Source organism: Danio rerio, chromosome 19 (assembly GCF_049306965.1).
Source record: "Danio rerio strain Tuebingen ecotype United States chromosome 19, GRCz12tu, whole genome shotgun sequence".
Classification (NCBI taxonomy): domain Eukaryota; kingdom Metazoa; phylum Chordata; class Actinopteri; order Cypriniformes; family Danionidae; genus Danio; species Danio rerio.
The window spans coordinates 43,017,501-43,034,553 of record NC_133194.1 but is presented as its reverse complement, the minus strand read 5'-3'; the positions used below and the strand labels follow the sequence as shown (position 1 = coordinate 43,034,553).

General features: G+C 35.7%; 1 protein-coding gene across 20 annotated transcripts in view; it reads right to left on the bottom strand.

Moving 5' to 3' along the window:
- vps50 (VPS50 subunit of EARP/GARPII complex) overlaps nucleotides 1–17,053 on the bottom strand; it is a 307,794-nt gene that overhangs the window by 282,099 nt on the left and 8,642 nt on the right. For all 20 annotated transcript variants that reach the window (XR_012395216.1, XR_012395215.1, XR_012395217.1 and 17 more), the window contains exons 3-4: nucleotides 9,440–9,562; nucleotides 4,768–4,839 (exon numbers count right to left, since the gene is read on the bottom strand). Coding sequence is in view for 4 of the 20 variants with exons in the window: in XM_017352306.4 (XP_017207795.1) it covers nucleotides 4,768–4,839; nucleotides 9,440–9,562 (195 nt within the window). In the remaining 16 variants the exon portion in view is untranslated. The remainder of the gene's footprint in view (nucleotides 1–4,767; nucleotides 4,840–9,439; nucleotides 9,563–17,053) is intronic.

The following is a 17,053-nucleotide window of genomic DNA, read 5'->3' as shown; positions in this document are numbered from 1 at the left end:
AGAATTTTTAGTTAAGCCATTCTAAGAAAAGAAAAACAGTCAAATATTTTTTTATTATCTATCATAATGTGTGCAGTAGAGGGTTCTAGCACGCCACTTGAGCATGCAAAAGTGAGATTTAATGTTCTTCTTTATGTCCAGTGAATCTACAATATGAGAATTTCATTTTCAAAACTGACAGCTTTTCTCTTTCAATTGAAGATTGTTCCATCTATCCCTCTAAACAAGTTAAGAGTCTGGGTGTCATCCTTGACAGCACCCTATCTTTTGATTCTCCCATCAATAACATCACCCGGTCAGCTTAATTCAATTCAATTCAGCTTTATTTGTATAGCGCTTTTACAATGTAGATTGTGTCAAAGCAGCTTCACATAAATGGTCATAGTAACTGGAACAGTGTGGTTCAGTACCTGGAACAGTGTGGTTCAGGTTTTAGTGTTTAAGTTCAGTTCAGTTCAGTTTAGCTCAGTTCAGTGTGATTTAATCATTACTGAGAGTTCAAACACTGAAGAGCAAATTCATCGATGCGTAGCTCTACCAATCCGGAACCATGCGAGGCAGCTTACTTCCACCTACGCAACATTAACCGACTCCGACCTTCTCTTACCCCTCATGCCACTGCTGTTCTCGTTCATAGCCTTGTCACATCTCGTTTAGATTACTGCAACTCTCTTCTCTTTGGTCTCACTCATAAATCTCTCCGAAAGCTTCAGTTGGTCCAGAACTCAGCTGCCCGTATCATCACCAGAACCCCTTCTTCTCATCACATCACCCCTGTCCTGCAGCAGCTTCACTGGTTACCTGTTCTTTTTCGAATTGACTTTAAAATCTTGATTTTAATATTCAAAGCCATCCACAATCTCGCCCCTCCATATTTCTCTGCCCTCATCCACATTTCTGTTCCTTCTCGCACCCTGCGATCTTCTTCCTCCCTCCACTTGTCTGTTCCCTCTTCTCGTCTTTTAACTATTGGCAACAGATCATTTAGCCGCTCTGCTCCGCGGCTCTAGAACTCATTACCACCTGTCATCAGAAACATTGACTCCCTCACACTATTCACATCAAAACTCAAAACCCACTTTTTTAAGATGAGTGTGCAAAAGCAAGATCTAATACTCTTCTTTAAGTCCAGTGAATCTATAATATAAGAAAGTTCATTTTTAAATTGTATAGCAATAAATACAGAACTAATCTATTCTAATTCTTTGAGAAGGGCTTGTACTAATCATGATTTAAATAGCAGGTCACTTGAGCATGCAAGAGTGAGATCTAATGCTTTTCTTTAAGTCCAGTTAATCAATAATATAAGAAAATTACTTTAGAAATTAAATAGCTGTAAATAGAGAGCTATACTATTCTAACTCTTTGAGAAGTGCCTGTATAACTCATGATTAAAATAGCAGGCCACTAGAGCTCCCAAAAACGAGATCTAATGCTTTTCTTTAGGTCCAGTTAATCAATAATATAAGAAAAGTTCATTTTTCAATTGTATAGCAATTAATACAGAACTAATCTATTCTAATTCTTTGAGAAGCGTCTGTATAAATCATGATTTAAATAGCAGGCCACTTGAGCATGCAAGAGTGAGATCTAACGCTTTTCTTTAAGTCCAGTGAATCTATAATATGAGAAAGTTACTTTAGATATAAAAAAAACAATAAAAAGAGAGCTGTACTGTTTTAATTCTTTGAGAAGTGCCTGTATAACTCATGATTAAAATAACAGGCCACTTGAGTACGCAAAAGCGATATCTAATGCTTTTCAGCGGGACGTTGGCTTCGCACAGAGCTGCTCTTCTGATGCCTGCAGATGCCTGTCATGACCCGCGATCAGGGGCCCCGGGGCCACTGCACTGCCAGGGAACAGTTTACTCATGACCGGCCCCAATAGGCAGTCATCGTGGTCCCCAAGGGTTCCAAGGGCTGCGTCTTTCACCCTGAACTGAGCCGATAGGACAGCTGTGATTAACAAGCAAGCATTTTAAGCAAGGAACAACAAAGAAAAAGGGTGACATTCCTCTTCTCTTTAACAGCCGGCAGTGAACTGTGGATCACCCTAGATGAAGACATACTGTACAGATGTGTTTACAAGCTTGACACAGCATGCCTGGATGTGGTAAACAGGCCCGAGAAACTGTGACGTTTGCAGCAGGATGACAAATGGGTCAAAATATGAGACTTGCTTGTATAACTCACTTAATGGTTTAGACATGAAAAAGAGTGACGTCTTCAGAAACCTCATAAAAGGCATGGTTTTATTCCAGATCTCCGGAATATTACACTGTAAAAAAATCGTAATTTTACGATTTATTTCCGGCAGCTGGGATGCCAGAAAAAAAAACATAAAATAATGGCCATTAAATTACAGAAATTAACTGTAAAATAACTGACATTAAATTACAGGAATTTGCTTAAATTTAAAGTTCTGGTAAATTTCTGTAATTCAACCTGTTATTTTACAGTTAATTTCTGTAATTTAACGACCAATATTTTACGGTTAATTTACAGCACCTGAGCTGCCGGAAATAAACCATAAAATTACCTTTTTTTTTACAGTGTAGTTTTGTTTTTAATAGTTCATGCTTAAACATATTGAGGTACTTAGCATCAAACATGTAAAATATCATCTTTAGGTACCCTTGAAGAACATTTTACTATAAATAAAACTAAAAATGCTATTTATAGTAAACGCAATTATTCTGTTAGTGAAATATTTTCTTCATTTCTTGTTCTGTTCTTAACACTATTATTTTTTCGAAGAATTTGTTTTGGCGTGTAGGCATGGGACGATAACCGCTTTCAAGGTATACCGCAGTTTGAAAAAATGTCAAGGTTTTAAAACCAGCAAAACTTTCTGTAATACCGTTCCTAAGGTATTTGTACGACTTGTTTTGTTTTTTAGGATAACAGAATCTGCAGCAGAAATGATCTCCAAAGATGCCGGTTTAAATTGTAAAAAAAAAATCTGTGTTTTTGAAACTGATGAAGACAGCAAAAGTCAATGATTCATTTGAATTATTTAGCTTGACAGCTTTTTAGTCTGAGAAAAAAGTTTAGTTTTTTAGCCAAACATTTAAAAAAGTGGCATGAATGAAACTAGAACATGCATTTATGATGTATTTAAATGTTTCGATTTATTGAGGGCTACCAGCAACCAATTTATCTTCTCAATTCTTCATCCAGAACTGGTCTCTTCACATCTGACAAAGCATGTTGAGTCGAATGATGTCTGATTTTACCAAGACAGCCATTTTGGGCGTCACCAATTTAGATTTTTGTCAAAAAATGCTATATTTCGTATTCACGAATCATTACAAAACATGGTTTGCATCTTCGACACCATGCCCTGAAGGTACTTAATTTCTGGAGCAGCACCACCTTGTGGCCAAATGTTATAATAAAAAAACGCTCATAACCTTTGCTAAACATTCTTTATTGACATGACATGTGTCTTGTTATATTCCCTGGATCATGCCGAGATCATTAATACCGATTATACCAAAATGAACTGACCTTCCTGTCTGCCATTTTGTTTTTGATTGAAAGCTTTTTTTGTTTGTTACAGAAAAATGTGCTGACACGATGTTAAAGATTGTCTGAGGCTGTGATTCTGAAACTTTTAATCATATTGACGCTGAACTTTTGGTGTCACTGGCATGTCAAAATAACCAAAACACAGAAATTTTGTAAAAGGGGGAACCTAGTAGTCACGCGTTAAAAACCCTTAACTAACCATTAATAATGAATCTTACAAAATGGCTAATAAATGTTGATTGCATAGGTTTATTGTGGTAAAATTCGAATGAAATTATTTATTGTGTCATGCCGAGAACATTGATACCAAACATGCCATATTTGGGCAAACTTCCTGTCTGCCATATTGAATTTGTTCAAAAAGCTTCTTTGGCGAACTCCTCCTCGACTGTTGACTCAATTTTCACCAAATTTGACTCTGATCATCTTCAGACCCTGCTGACCAAACATTATGGAAATCATATCGGTTGTCATTTACAGCATCGACAAATGGGCTAGCACGATGTTAGAGTGAATCTGAGGCTGTAACTCTCCAATGCTTAAACATATTGACAGTGAACTTCAGCTGTGTAATTGGCAAATGCCCACAACACATAAATTTGTTAATAGCGCCACCTAGTGGTCATGAGTTCATTCACTAACCGTCAATAATGAATAAAAAATGTGCTAATAACTTTAGACTGCATATGTTTATTGTGGTAAAAATCTCAACTTATTCCTTGGGTCATGCCGAGAATACTGATACCAAATATTTGGCTAAACTTCCTGTCCGCCATATTGATTTTGTTTAAAAGCTTCATTTGCAAACTCCTCCTAGACCATTCGCCAATATATTACCAAATTTGACTCGGATCATCATCAGACCATGTTGACCAAGTGTCATGAAATTCGTTTCAATAGGCAAAATGTTTACGGCACCAACAAAAGTGCTCAAATGTGCTCATTCTGTCTCTGGACTGATTTAGTCCTTCAGGCTCTCAACTGCTTGGCCCCTTATTTGCTGCTTGCAGCTATACTTATTATTATTTCTATCATCATGATCATAATAGAAAGCCATTTATATAACACTGTGAAGTGACAAAATCTTTATTTATAGAGCTTTAATTAATTAAATATAAAATTCAGGTCAATTTAGCTAAACAAGCAACTTGAACAAACAGCAAATGTCATTTTTCTGGAGTGTTGAAGAGAGTGAAGTGTTGAGTCTACAGACTTCTCTGAATGCGATACTTACGGCTGCTTGCTGTCGCTTCAGCTTATCTCTGTACTCCTCCAGCTCCAGAAGGTTCAGATCCGGAGGGAGTTTCTGTTTTGTGAGCAAACACAAACAGAGAAAGAGATCTGAGATTTGTGGCTTTCTTTTATCTCGATGGTAGTTCTTGAACTGGAACATTTGGTTGCGGATTTCACTCAATCTCCAGCTGAACAGCTCGAACAAACTTTTCATTTGCTTAAAATGCTGATACAGCAACTTTAAAGGCATAAACAAATAACACCTAATGCCTTATCCTAAAACAGAGAAAGGATGTCTGGACTTAAATAGCACTAGCTATTTTCCCCCTAGCAGTAGTTCTCATGCCATGCAGCGTTTTGTAATGCACTACCAAATCTAATGAGATTTCCCATTCGCAATATGTGAATAATCCATCAGCCCTTCACAAAGACAGCAGGAGTCAGTGATTAGATTCACAAATACACACAAAAAAAAAAATATATATATATATACAGTTTATATATATATACAGTTTATATATATATATATATATATATATATATATATATATATATATATATATATATATGTTTAAATATATATATATATATATATATATATGTATATATATATATATATATATTTAAATATATATATTTAAATATATATATATATATATATATATATATATATATATATATATATATATATATATATATATATATATATATATATATATATATATATATATATACACAGTTGAAGTCAGAAATATTAGCCCCCTTTTGATTTTTTTTTCTTTTTTTAATATTTCCCAAATTATGTTTAACAGAGCAAGGAAATTTTCACAGTATGTCTGATAATATTTTTTCTTTATTTGTTTTACTTCGGCTAGAATAAAAGCAGTTTTAATTTTTTTAAAAACCAATTTTGGGACAAAATTATTAGCCCCTTTAAGCTCATTTTTTTTCTTCAATAATCTACAGAACAAACCATCGTTATACAATAACTTGCCTAATTACCCTAACCTGCCTAGTTAACCTAATTAACCTAGTTAAGCCTTTAAATGTCACTTTAAACTGTACAGAAGTGTCTTGAAAAATATCTAGTAAAATATTATTTACTGTCATCATGGCAAAGATAAAATAAATCAGTTAATAGAAATAGGTTTCTAAAACTATTAATGTGCTGAATCAATCTTCCCTCCATTAAACAGAAATTTGGGGAAAAAAAATAAACAGGGGCGCTAATAAGTAAGGGGGGCTAATAATTCTGCCTTCAACTATATATACATATATACATATATACATATATATATATATATATATATATATATATATATATATATATATATATATATATATATATATATATATATATATAAATATATATATATACACACACACACACACACACACACACACACACTAAATACACATATATACTTATAGTTTAAAAAAATTTATAGACCACCCATTGTTAGGAAAACATACATATTTTAAGATACCTTCAGTTTTAAGATTACTAATAACAAATTGGATAAAGTGCAAAGTATTTAGTCATTTGCATTTTTATACTCAAATAAGCCCCAGAACATTCATATTTCCTCTGAAGTCTGAAATTAATCAATATTAACATTAAGCAGGGGTGTCCAAACTCGGTACCGAAGGGCCCGAGTCCTGCAAAGTTTAGTTCCATCCCCAATCAGACACACCTGGGCTAGCTAATCAAGCTCTTACTAGGCTTACTAGAAACATCCATGCAGGTGTGTTGAGAAAAGTTGGAGCTAAAATCTGCCGGACACCGGACCTCCAGGACTGAGTTCGGACACCCCGGCATTAAACCAACTAAAACTTATTTTTCTATTATGGACTGCAAGTAAATAATTGCAAATGCTCATCGGAACAAAAACAAATCATGATATAATGCTTTTCTGCCTTTCTCTGTATACAATTAAACAATTCAATGTTAGTTTTAGAAATAACATTTGCAGGGTATCTTCGGGATCCTCTAAATGAAATTCAAGGCTTTTTAAGACATTTTTAATACCATTTCAAATAAAATTCAATGCCAACCTTCATACCCATTTCAACAGAAGTATGAGGGGAAAATGTCAAATCTGTATAAATTTTGAACCCTAGAAAATAATTATGTACAAGTAGGCCATCCTTTATTTCAATTATCAGTTATATTTAATACATATGCAACAGCGTGTTCGTCCAACCAGTAGCGAATATGAAGGTCCAGCATGACCACAAACCCATTAGCCTTAATGACCTGGTCAGTTTGTTCTTTAGTTATAACAGAAGCCAATCAGAATTTAGTAATATATGCAGTTTGTTGCCTCCACACGAGAGTGTAGATGCAACCTCAGAGTCAGGAAACATGGCTTTGAAAATCTCTGTAATGTTCTCATTCGATGAGTAAAAGTGGTGCTCAGAGATTGTTTTAAGGACCCACATCACCTGTGCCAGCAGAGTTGGTGTTGAGCCACAGTAAGATAGAATGTTCCTTGGCTGTGGTGGCAACGCTTCTAATATAGAAATTTCTTCATTAATGATAGCCAAAGCCGTTTCAATAACCGAAGAGGTCTCTGGGGCATAGAACTGCACAATAGGTGGTTGGCGCTGACAAGCAGTACTACACGCGGTGTGTTTGGCACCCTTCAGAGGGGACTCCAGGGCCGTAACACCCACTGTCGCTAGTTTAAAACATTTCCGGCACCAACAGCTGTATGCATCATGGTCATTTCCTGGCACAGGCTTGGACCAAACATAATTCGGATTCCTTAGCCTCAGCGGATTATACCACCACTTTCCCATTTTAGCAGACGAAATAGTCTAGCGACTATCTTGTTCTGTACCTCACTTGCCTAGTAATGGCTTCGCACGTTTTCTCACTTTCTGCTATGACATGGAGCGGAAAGTGCACTCAATGTTACTCTGCATGAAGTTTAATTAGCTTACATTAGTAACAGTTAATTTTGTTACGGTATGAACTTAATCCTAGGAAAGGCCAAATAAATGAATAAAATAAGACCTTTGTTACAAAATCCAAGACATTGTATACCAAATTCAAGGCTATTAAGGCCTTTATTTGAGATTATCAAATTTAAAACTTTTTCAATGCTTTTAAGACCCCGGGGGTACTCTGCATTTGGCTACAGAGCACATACTAGAGGATTAACAGTTACAGAAACATAAATCAAACACAAACACAAATCATGTATATTGCATTGCTTAATATGCATCTGGCATTTATGCGAGACAAAATAAATAAAGGGAAACTTTATTTAACAATGAAAGTTCTGTCATCATTTACTATTCAGCTTAAGTTTTTTCTGGGTTCTGTGTGATGAACACACAAAAAAGATATTTTGAAGAATGTTGGAATCCTACAATTTTATTGACCTCCACAGTTTTTGCATTTCTTCCAATGGAAGTCAATGGTAACACGTTTCTAACATTTTTCAAAATATCTTCTTTGTCTCCAACAGAACAAAAAACCCAAACTGGTTTGGAACAAGTCAAGGGTGAGTAAATGATGACAGAATTAGAATTTTTGGGTGAACTATCTCTTAACCGTATAACAAATGCAGTTTAGTTTTTGTTTCGTGAACAACCATGACTTGAGTTGACAGAGTACATACAGGAATCAAAGGGTGAAATTCAATACATTTTAAGACCTTTTAAAAAAACTTTTTCTATAAATTAAGACCTTAAAACCACTTTTTCAAACAGATACACTAGCGAGACTTTAACTTAGAGTATATTTACTAAATATTAATGTAAGAAACTAATCCAAAACTAAAACATTATTCATATACTGAATAAAAATCTATTAAAACCAGCCAATTCAGCAGGTTGGCTACTATAGAACTGCAGAAATAATGGCGTTGCCTTGGTTACTGCAATAAACAAAGCAGCATGATGTCAAATCTAGTAGGATTTCATTGATTTCATAAACTACACAGCATCCTGATATTCGGAGATTTAATTCAGGCAAACTTTAGCATGCAACCATTTATTGTATAATCTAAAATGACATAAAATTTAATACCTTACAAAATAGATTTAAGATTTTTTAATAATTTTAGAGGCCTTAAATTTCTCTACATTGATTTATCAACTGTGCAACGCAGTGGTGCAGTAGGTAGTGCTGTCGCCTCACAGCAAGAAGGTTGCTGGTTCGAGCCTCGGCTGGGTCAGTTGCCGTTACTGTCTGGGTTTGCATGTTCTCCCTGCGTTTGCGTGGGTTTCCTCTGGGTGCTCCAGTTTCCCCCACAGCCCAAAGACATGCGGTACAGGTAAATTGAATAAGCTAAATTGTCCGTAGTGTATGAGTGTGAATGGATGTTTCGTAGAGGGGTTGCAGCTGGAAAGGCATCCTATGCGTAAAACATGTGCTGGATAAGTTGGCGGTTCATTCCGCTGTGGCGACCCCGGATTAATAAAGGGACTACGCAGAAAATGAATGAATCAATGAATGACTTATCAACTTTTAATACTTTTTTAGGACCCCACGGACACCCTGGTTGGCGATGACAAGACTTACTGAGCTCAAATTTGGAAAGAGCTCCATTTATTTTACAAGAATTGACCCCTAGTTGACCTAAACCCCACTGTTAGACTTGAGATGTGCAGGAGGGTTAAACAAACAACAACAAGCAATATGTATTCTCTCATACACACACCTCAAGTTCATATTGAACCATGTCAAACGAGTCGCTGGAGTAGTAGACTTCCTCTATGCTGTCAATGATTTCTTGTTCTGCCTGTGGATCCGTGGGCTGCTCTCTCAGCTCCCTCAGCTCCTCCTGTGTGAAAAGCAAAAGAAATGAGAATGAGTATTGGCAGGGAAATCTCTGTGCTTCTGGGACGCTATCATTGGGAAGCTTGCCTCGCACCTAAGCACGGGGTCTGAGCATTGATTAATTTTCAAGTCTGGCTTACAGCCAAGCCAAGTGCAAAGATTAAGTGGTCTTAGCACCCGTCCCTGAGGAACACCCTTCATGAACCTTAATGAGGATCAGCACAAGAACATCAATTTCACTCAAAACAGCTTGAAGAAACAAAGTCGTCCTCTTTTCTTTGAAGAAAATTGCTGAGAGGCTCATTACGCTTGATTCACATGCCGTGATGCAATGTGGTTAAAACAATGGTGCGACCCAAACTGAGATAAACTTACTGAGTCACACTGGCTTCCCAGAGCGAATGCAGAGGCAAGGTTTAAAAGAAAACTCCACTTTTTTGGGATATAGAGTAATTCGAGTTTTACACAGTTGAGTTTTGCCATTATTAAAAAATACAGCCAATCTCTGGATCTAGTGAGAGCACTTTAAAGTTAGCTTAGAATAGATCATTGAATCGGATTAGACCATTAGCATCTTGCCTAACTCAATAAAAATAAAAAAATAAAATAAAAAAAGAGTTAAAGCTTGACTCTTGTGAAGTCTCTTGTGAAGTCTTGTCAAGCTTAACTCTTGTGAAATGAAGTTTCTATTTCATATAGCGTAAATCAGTGAATCGGTTTAGACCATTAGCCACTCAAAATTTCAATATTTTGTCAATAATTTCAACAATTTTCCTATTTCATCAATTGCGCAGCCAATTTCCTCGATTTTTACCCTAGAATGAGAGTAGAGTTCCAAGAAATATCGGTCTAGAAAATAGCAACTTTTATTTTCTGTCGATATTTCCAGGAAATCAGATAAATGGATTCAAAAAAGGGGAAAACTCAACTTACACCACTTACTCAAGTTTGATACCACTAAAAGCACCCAGAGTTGCTTACTTGGTTATATTCGAAGGTTCTTCCTATTTTCGCTGAGAAAGAAGCTGAGGAAAGAGGTTACAACATCACTGTGACCCAAACGGAGATAAACTTACTGAGCCACACAGGCTTCCCAGAGCAAATGCAGAGGCAATGTTTACAGAAACACTGCACTTTTTGGGATATAGAGTAATTTGGATTTTACACAGTTGAGTTTTGCCATTATTAAAAAACTACAGCCAATCTCTGGGTCTAGCGGGAACACTTTAAACTTAGCTTAGCATAAATCATTGAATCGGATTAGACCATTAGCATCTTGCCTAACTCAATAAAAAAAAAATTAAAAAAAAAAAAAAGAGTTAAAGCTTGACTCTTGTGAAGTATGACTAAAATGAAGTTGCTATTTCATATAGCATAAATCAGTGATTCGGATCAGACCATTAGCATCTCAATAATTCAATACATTTTTCAGTAATTTTGTAAATTTCATCAAGTGCGCAGCCAATTTCCTTGATTTTAACTCCAGAATGAGAGTAAAGTTCCAAGAAATATTGATCTTGAAAATAGCAACTTTTTTTTTTGTCAATATTTCCTGGATATCAGATAAATAGATTCAAAAAAGGGGAAAACTCAACTGTTTACCTCTAGGAAAGTTGGTGAAAAATTGGTGTGTTCTTTTTAAAACTCTTTAATTACAGCTGTCAGCCAAATTCACAGAAAGCAATACGAAGTCATTGAGATAGAAGCTGAAGAAAGAGGTTAAAACAACGCTACAAACAGAGATATTTACTGAGCCACACTGACTTCCAAGTGCGAATACAGAGGCAAGGTTTAAAGGAAGACTCCACTTTTTGGGGGGAAATAAACGTATTTTACAACTCCCCTAGAGTTACACAGTTGAGTTTTGCCATTATTGAAAAATTCAGCCAATATCCAGGTCTAGCGGGAGCACTTTAAACTTAGCTTAGCATAGATCATTGAGTCAGATTAGACCATTAGCATCCCGCTTAGTTCGAAAAAATTGTTGAGATCATTTTCCTATTTAAAGCTTGACTCTTCTGAGGTCTGACAAAAAATAAAAGATGCTGCCTGATATAAAATAAATCATTCAATCTGACCATTAGCATCTTGCTACAGAAATGCAAAAAATGCATTCAATAATGTTCCTATTTCATCAATTGTGCAGCAAAGTTTCTTGATTAGTACGCCGTAATGAGTTCCTAGCCATATCAATCTAAAAAATAGCTAATTTTCATTTTCTGTTTCTTAGTAGACAATGTAACTACAGGAGTCAAGCGTCAAAGCTCTTATTGCATTTCTGAGATGCTAATTGTCGATTTAATGATTTATGCTAAGCTAAGCTAAATGTGCTCCCACCACACCAGGATATTAGGAAAACGGATTGGGAAAACCCATCTGGAAGTAAGTTGGTGAAAAATTGGTGTGTTCTTGTGAAAACCCTTTGATTACAGCTGACTGTCAGCCAAAGTCAAAGAAAGCAATTCACATCAATACACCACTTACTCACGTTTGATACCACTAAAAACACCCAGAGTTAAACACTTGGTGATATTTGAAGGATCTTCCCATAAAGAGTGCAATTTGGAGTCATTGAGATAGAAGCTGAGGAATGATTTGGCCTGAAAGCCTTTAATCTGCTCAAAGACTCATGAGTGCGCGGTGAGGCTGATGTAGGCAGCGCTGTGAGGGAGCGTGGGTGAAGTCACAGAGGGACGGCAGCAGTAGCATCAGCATCAGCATCCGCATCCGCAGGGGGAAGAAGGATGAGTCACTCTCCACTGCTACACGCACAGCAAGAACAAAAGACCAAATCCACAGGCTCATCACTTACTATTACACACCCTCAAATCAACTTTCATCCAGTCGACTCCAAGTCTATAAGTTTTGAGGTTTTTAGTATTTAAGTGGACTTAAGATTGGGGCCCCATGATATAAAAGTTTCTTACCAATAACGATAATCGATAATTAAGTTCTTCTCATGCCTGATATCGATAACTTCGGCCAGGCAGAATCTGCAGACATTTTTTGTTAACTAAAAACTTGACATAAAAAAAATACCTTTTTAACTTTTATTTAATGTTTTCAATGCCAATCCAATTAGGTCTATCTAAACAAAGCAAGTCTCTCATATAATAAATATAATACTGGAGTCTGGACCCACTTTTGCCTTCAGAACTGCCTTAATTCTTCGTGGCCTAGATTCAACAAGGTACTGGAAATATTCCTCAGAGATTTTGGTCCATATTGACATGATAGCATCACACAGTTGCTGCAGATTTGTCGGCTGCACATCCAGGATGCGGATCTCCTATTTCACCACATCCTAAAGGTGCTCTATTGGATTGAGATCTGGTGACTGTGGAGGCCATTTGAGTACAGTGTCATGTTCAATAATCCAGTGTGAGATGATTCGCGTTTTATGATATGGTGCTTTATCCTGCTGGAAGTAGCCATCAGAGGATGGGTACACTGTGGTCATGAAGGGATGGACATGGTCAGCAACAATACTCAGGTAGGCTGTGACGTTGACACGATGCTCAGTTGGTACTAATGGGCCCAAAGTGTGCCAAGAAAATATCCCCCACACCATTACACCACCACCACCAGCCTGAACTGAAGGCAGGATGGATCCATGTTTTCATGTTGCTGATGCCAAATTCTGACCCTACCATCTGAATGTCGAGACTCATCAGACCAGGCATCGATTTTTTCCAATCTTCTAGTATCCAATTTTGGTGAGCCTCTGTAAATTGTAGCTTCAGTTTCCTGTTCTTAGCTGACAGGAGTGGTACCCGGTGTGGTCTTCTGCTGCTGTAGCCCATCTGCCTCAAGGTTGGACATGTTGTTTGTTTAGAGACGCTCTTCTGCATACCTCGGTTGTAACGAGTGGTGATTTGAGTAACTGTTGCCTTTCTATCAGCTAGAACCAGTCAGGCCATTGGCATCCTCTGACCTCTGGCATCAACAAGGCACAGAACTGCCGCTCACTGGATATTTTCTCTTTTTCGGACCATTCTCTGTAAACCCTAGAGACGGTTGTGCGAGAAAATCCCAGTAGATCAGCAGTTTCTGTAATAGTCAGAAGAGTCAGTCCGTCCTTTCTTCTCCATTCTGATGCTCAGTTTGAACTGCAGCAGATCGTCTTGACCATGTCTACATGCCTAAATGCATTGCACTGCTGTCATGTGACTGGCCGATTAGAAATTTGCGTTAATGAACAGTTGGACAGGTGTACCTAATAAAGTGGCCGGTGAGTGTATATCGAAATATATATTGTTATAAGTAGGGGAAATTGTCTGAAAGTTTCCGCATTTTTTTTTTTTTTTTATCTTTGCCAAAATAGGGTTAGGGTATAATTGTTTCCCATCACTTCTGACAATACCTAAAATGTGAGTGTACTTTTAATTCAGCTATCAATCTTCTGCTGATTACCCATAATTACCCTGCTCATGTAATAAGAATTTGTAGGTTCAAGTTGACCAAACACAGAAATTCACTTAGTGTAAGCTTTAGTTAACAAACCCAAAACTTTCCATTTACTATATACTAACCCTCATATGGTTTCAAATCTTTACAAGTTTCTTTATTCTGTTAAAGACCAAAGAAGATAATTTGGAGAAAGGTGAAAACCTGTAACCATTGACTTCCACAGTACGATTAACAAAAATGACGTTTGCTGTTTGTTTAACTACTTTTGTTGTAAAATGAGCTGAAACAGCACAATTCTTCCGTTTTTTTTTTTTTGTTTTGTTTTTTTTGAGGGGACAACTTAACCATTTTATCTTCAATCCACTAACATATGTAAAAACTAATAGGTAAACTTAATTCCTTCATGTTGTCCCAACACAAATCGATTGTGTGGAACCCAGCATTTTTTACAGTGTAGGGAAAAGAAATACTATGGAAGTCAATGGTGACATGTTTTATCATTTTTCAATATATCTTCTTTTTTCCATCAGAAGAAAGAAACTGATAAAGCTCTAAAACAAGAATGAGTAAATGATCAAATCATTTTTGGACTTTTGGATCCCTTTAAACAGCTCAAAAAAAATTCAACATCTGACATGCCAAAAAAATCAATCATTTGCATCCAAACAGACACTCGGAAAATAAAACAAAACAAAAACTCCACCACACTAATTAAAATGATCACCAAGCCTTTGTTCAATTATCTTTCCATCCCATGTAGACCCACAATGTTTACCAAAATTAACACCTCTCGTCCTTTTATTCCCCGTGCACAAACAGAGATGAACGTGAGCCTATTTGCACATAAAAGTGTGACTCGGCGTGCTATACATCAATCAGAGTGAACTGAAGGGTTATTGAACAACGCTGATCAAACGCAGGAGACGGTGAGATTTAGAGCGTATTAAAAATAACAATGAGCACTGATTTACAAGGACCTAGATAAGAGAAAGTGACGGAGAGCTGCTACTGATATCACATCAAGATTTTTATACAAATCACACTCCATTAAAATGATTTTATATACCTCCAGAATGAAATATGTATGATATTGGCGGAAAGGTAACAACATATTATGAATTTATAAGTGTAAAACACAGTCATGCTTGAGAATGAGTCATCTTATGAATAATATTATACATATTACAATATATTCTGCATGATATGACGAGGGCTATGACGACAAATGTCTGATGACGTGAATAAACTGCAGAAATTTTCATTAAAATACAAGAAGCTTTGTGATTAAGGCTGAGATATTTTAATTATGGGATTATAGTGCCATCTAGAGGACATGAGATATTGTGACAGGAATTTCAGCTCTTCCTGCCATGTCAAATATCCTAAATGCACGTTTGCTTATGTAATGTGTTATCTGACAGAAATAAAATAAATAAATAAATAAATAAATGAACACTGAAAAAAAAGCTAAATGAGAATACAAGTTTGCCTTCTGGTGACCATTAAATAAAAATACACATGGATTAAACAATGATAATTATATGAAGAGTTCAGATGCAAAAACAATATCATTGTTTGTATCAGAGTTTTTCTTCTAAAGTTAGCCATTTTTCAGGCCCCTGTGTGCAATGCATGTTCAATAATTTAATTTTTTTGGCAAAGGACAGATTATTTTCATTGTCTCTCAAGTGAATTAGCCGATCATAAACATAGGAGGCATAAAAGAAAAAACTAACATTTAGAAGAACATTTCATGTGGCTCTTCATATATTAAACAATTATTATATTTTGTTGAAGCAACAAAAACACTGCCTGCGTCAAAGATTAGACCTCTATTACATTCTGGATCATTTAGATTTAAATTGTAAAGTAATTTGACATGCATAGAAAGTTTCAAATAATTTTTGTGGAAATAAAATACAAAATATGGGTGAAAATGTATGTGTATAATATATACATACACACACACACACACACACACACACATACATATATATATATATATACACACATACATACATACATATATATATATATATATATATATATATATATATATATATATATATATATAGAGAGAGAGAGAGAGAGAGAGAGAGAGAGAGAGAGAGAGAGAGAGAGAGAGAGAGAGAGACTAAAATGTATATATACAATACATACATGTGTGTGTGTGTGTGTGTGTGTGTGTGTGTGTGTGTGTGTGTATATATATATATATATATATATATATATATATATATATATATATATATATATATATATATATATATATATATATAAAGACTTTTTTACAGCTTAAAGTGACATTTAAAGGCTTAACTAGGTTAATTAGTTTAACTAGGCAAGTTATTGTATAACGATGGTTTGTTAGACTGTCGAAAAAATATCTAGCTTAAAGGGGTTAATAATTTTGACCTTAAAATGGTTAAAAACATTAAACACAGCTTTTATTCTAGCTGAAATAAAACAAATAGGCTTTAGGCAATAGACTTTCTCCAGAAGAAAAAATACTATCAGACATACTGTGAAAATTTTCTTGCTCTGTTAAATATAATTTGGGAAATTTTTAAGAAGAAAAAACTTCAAAGGGGGGCTAATAATTCTGACTTTAAATGATACACATATACACATACACATACATACATATCTATACATCTATATAAAATAATTGTTTTTCCTTTTTAAACATTTGATTAAATTATTAATCTTGATGAAATCAGGGTAAAACCTAATGGTTTGAATGATATTAAAAAACATAAATATTTAAAATATATTTTTTGATCCTTCAATAAAGTCTTATGATGTGTTGTCAAATCATTTTTGCTCTAAATATTTCTGACAAGGGGCGACATGGTGGCGCACTGGGTAGCACAATCGCCTCACAGCAAGAAGGTTGCTGCTTCGAGCCTCGGCTGGGTCAGTTGGCATTTCTGTGCGGAGTTTGCATGTTCTCCCCGTGTTGCCATGGGTTTACTCTGGGTGCTCAGGTTTACCCCACAGTCCAAAGACATGAGGTATAGGTTAATTGGGTCAGCTCAATTGGCCGTAGTGTATGTGTGTGATTGAGTGTGAACGGGTGTTTCCC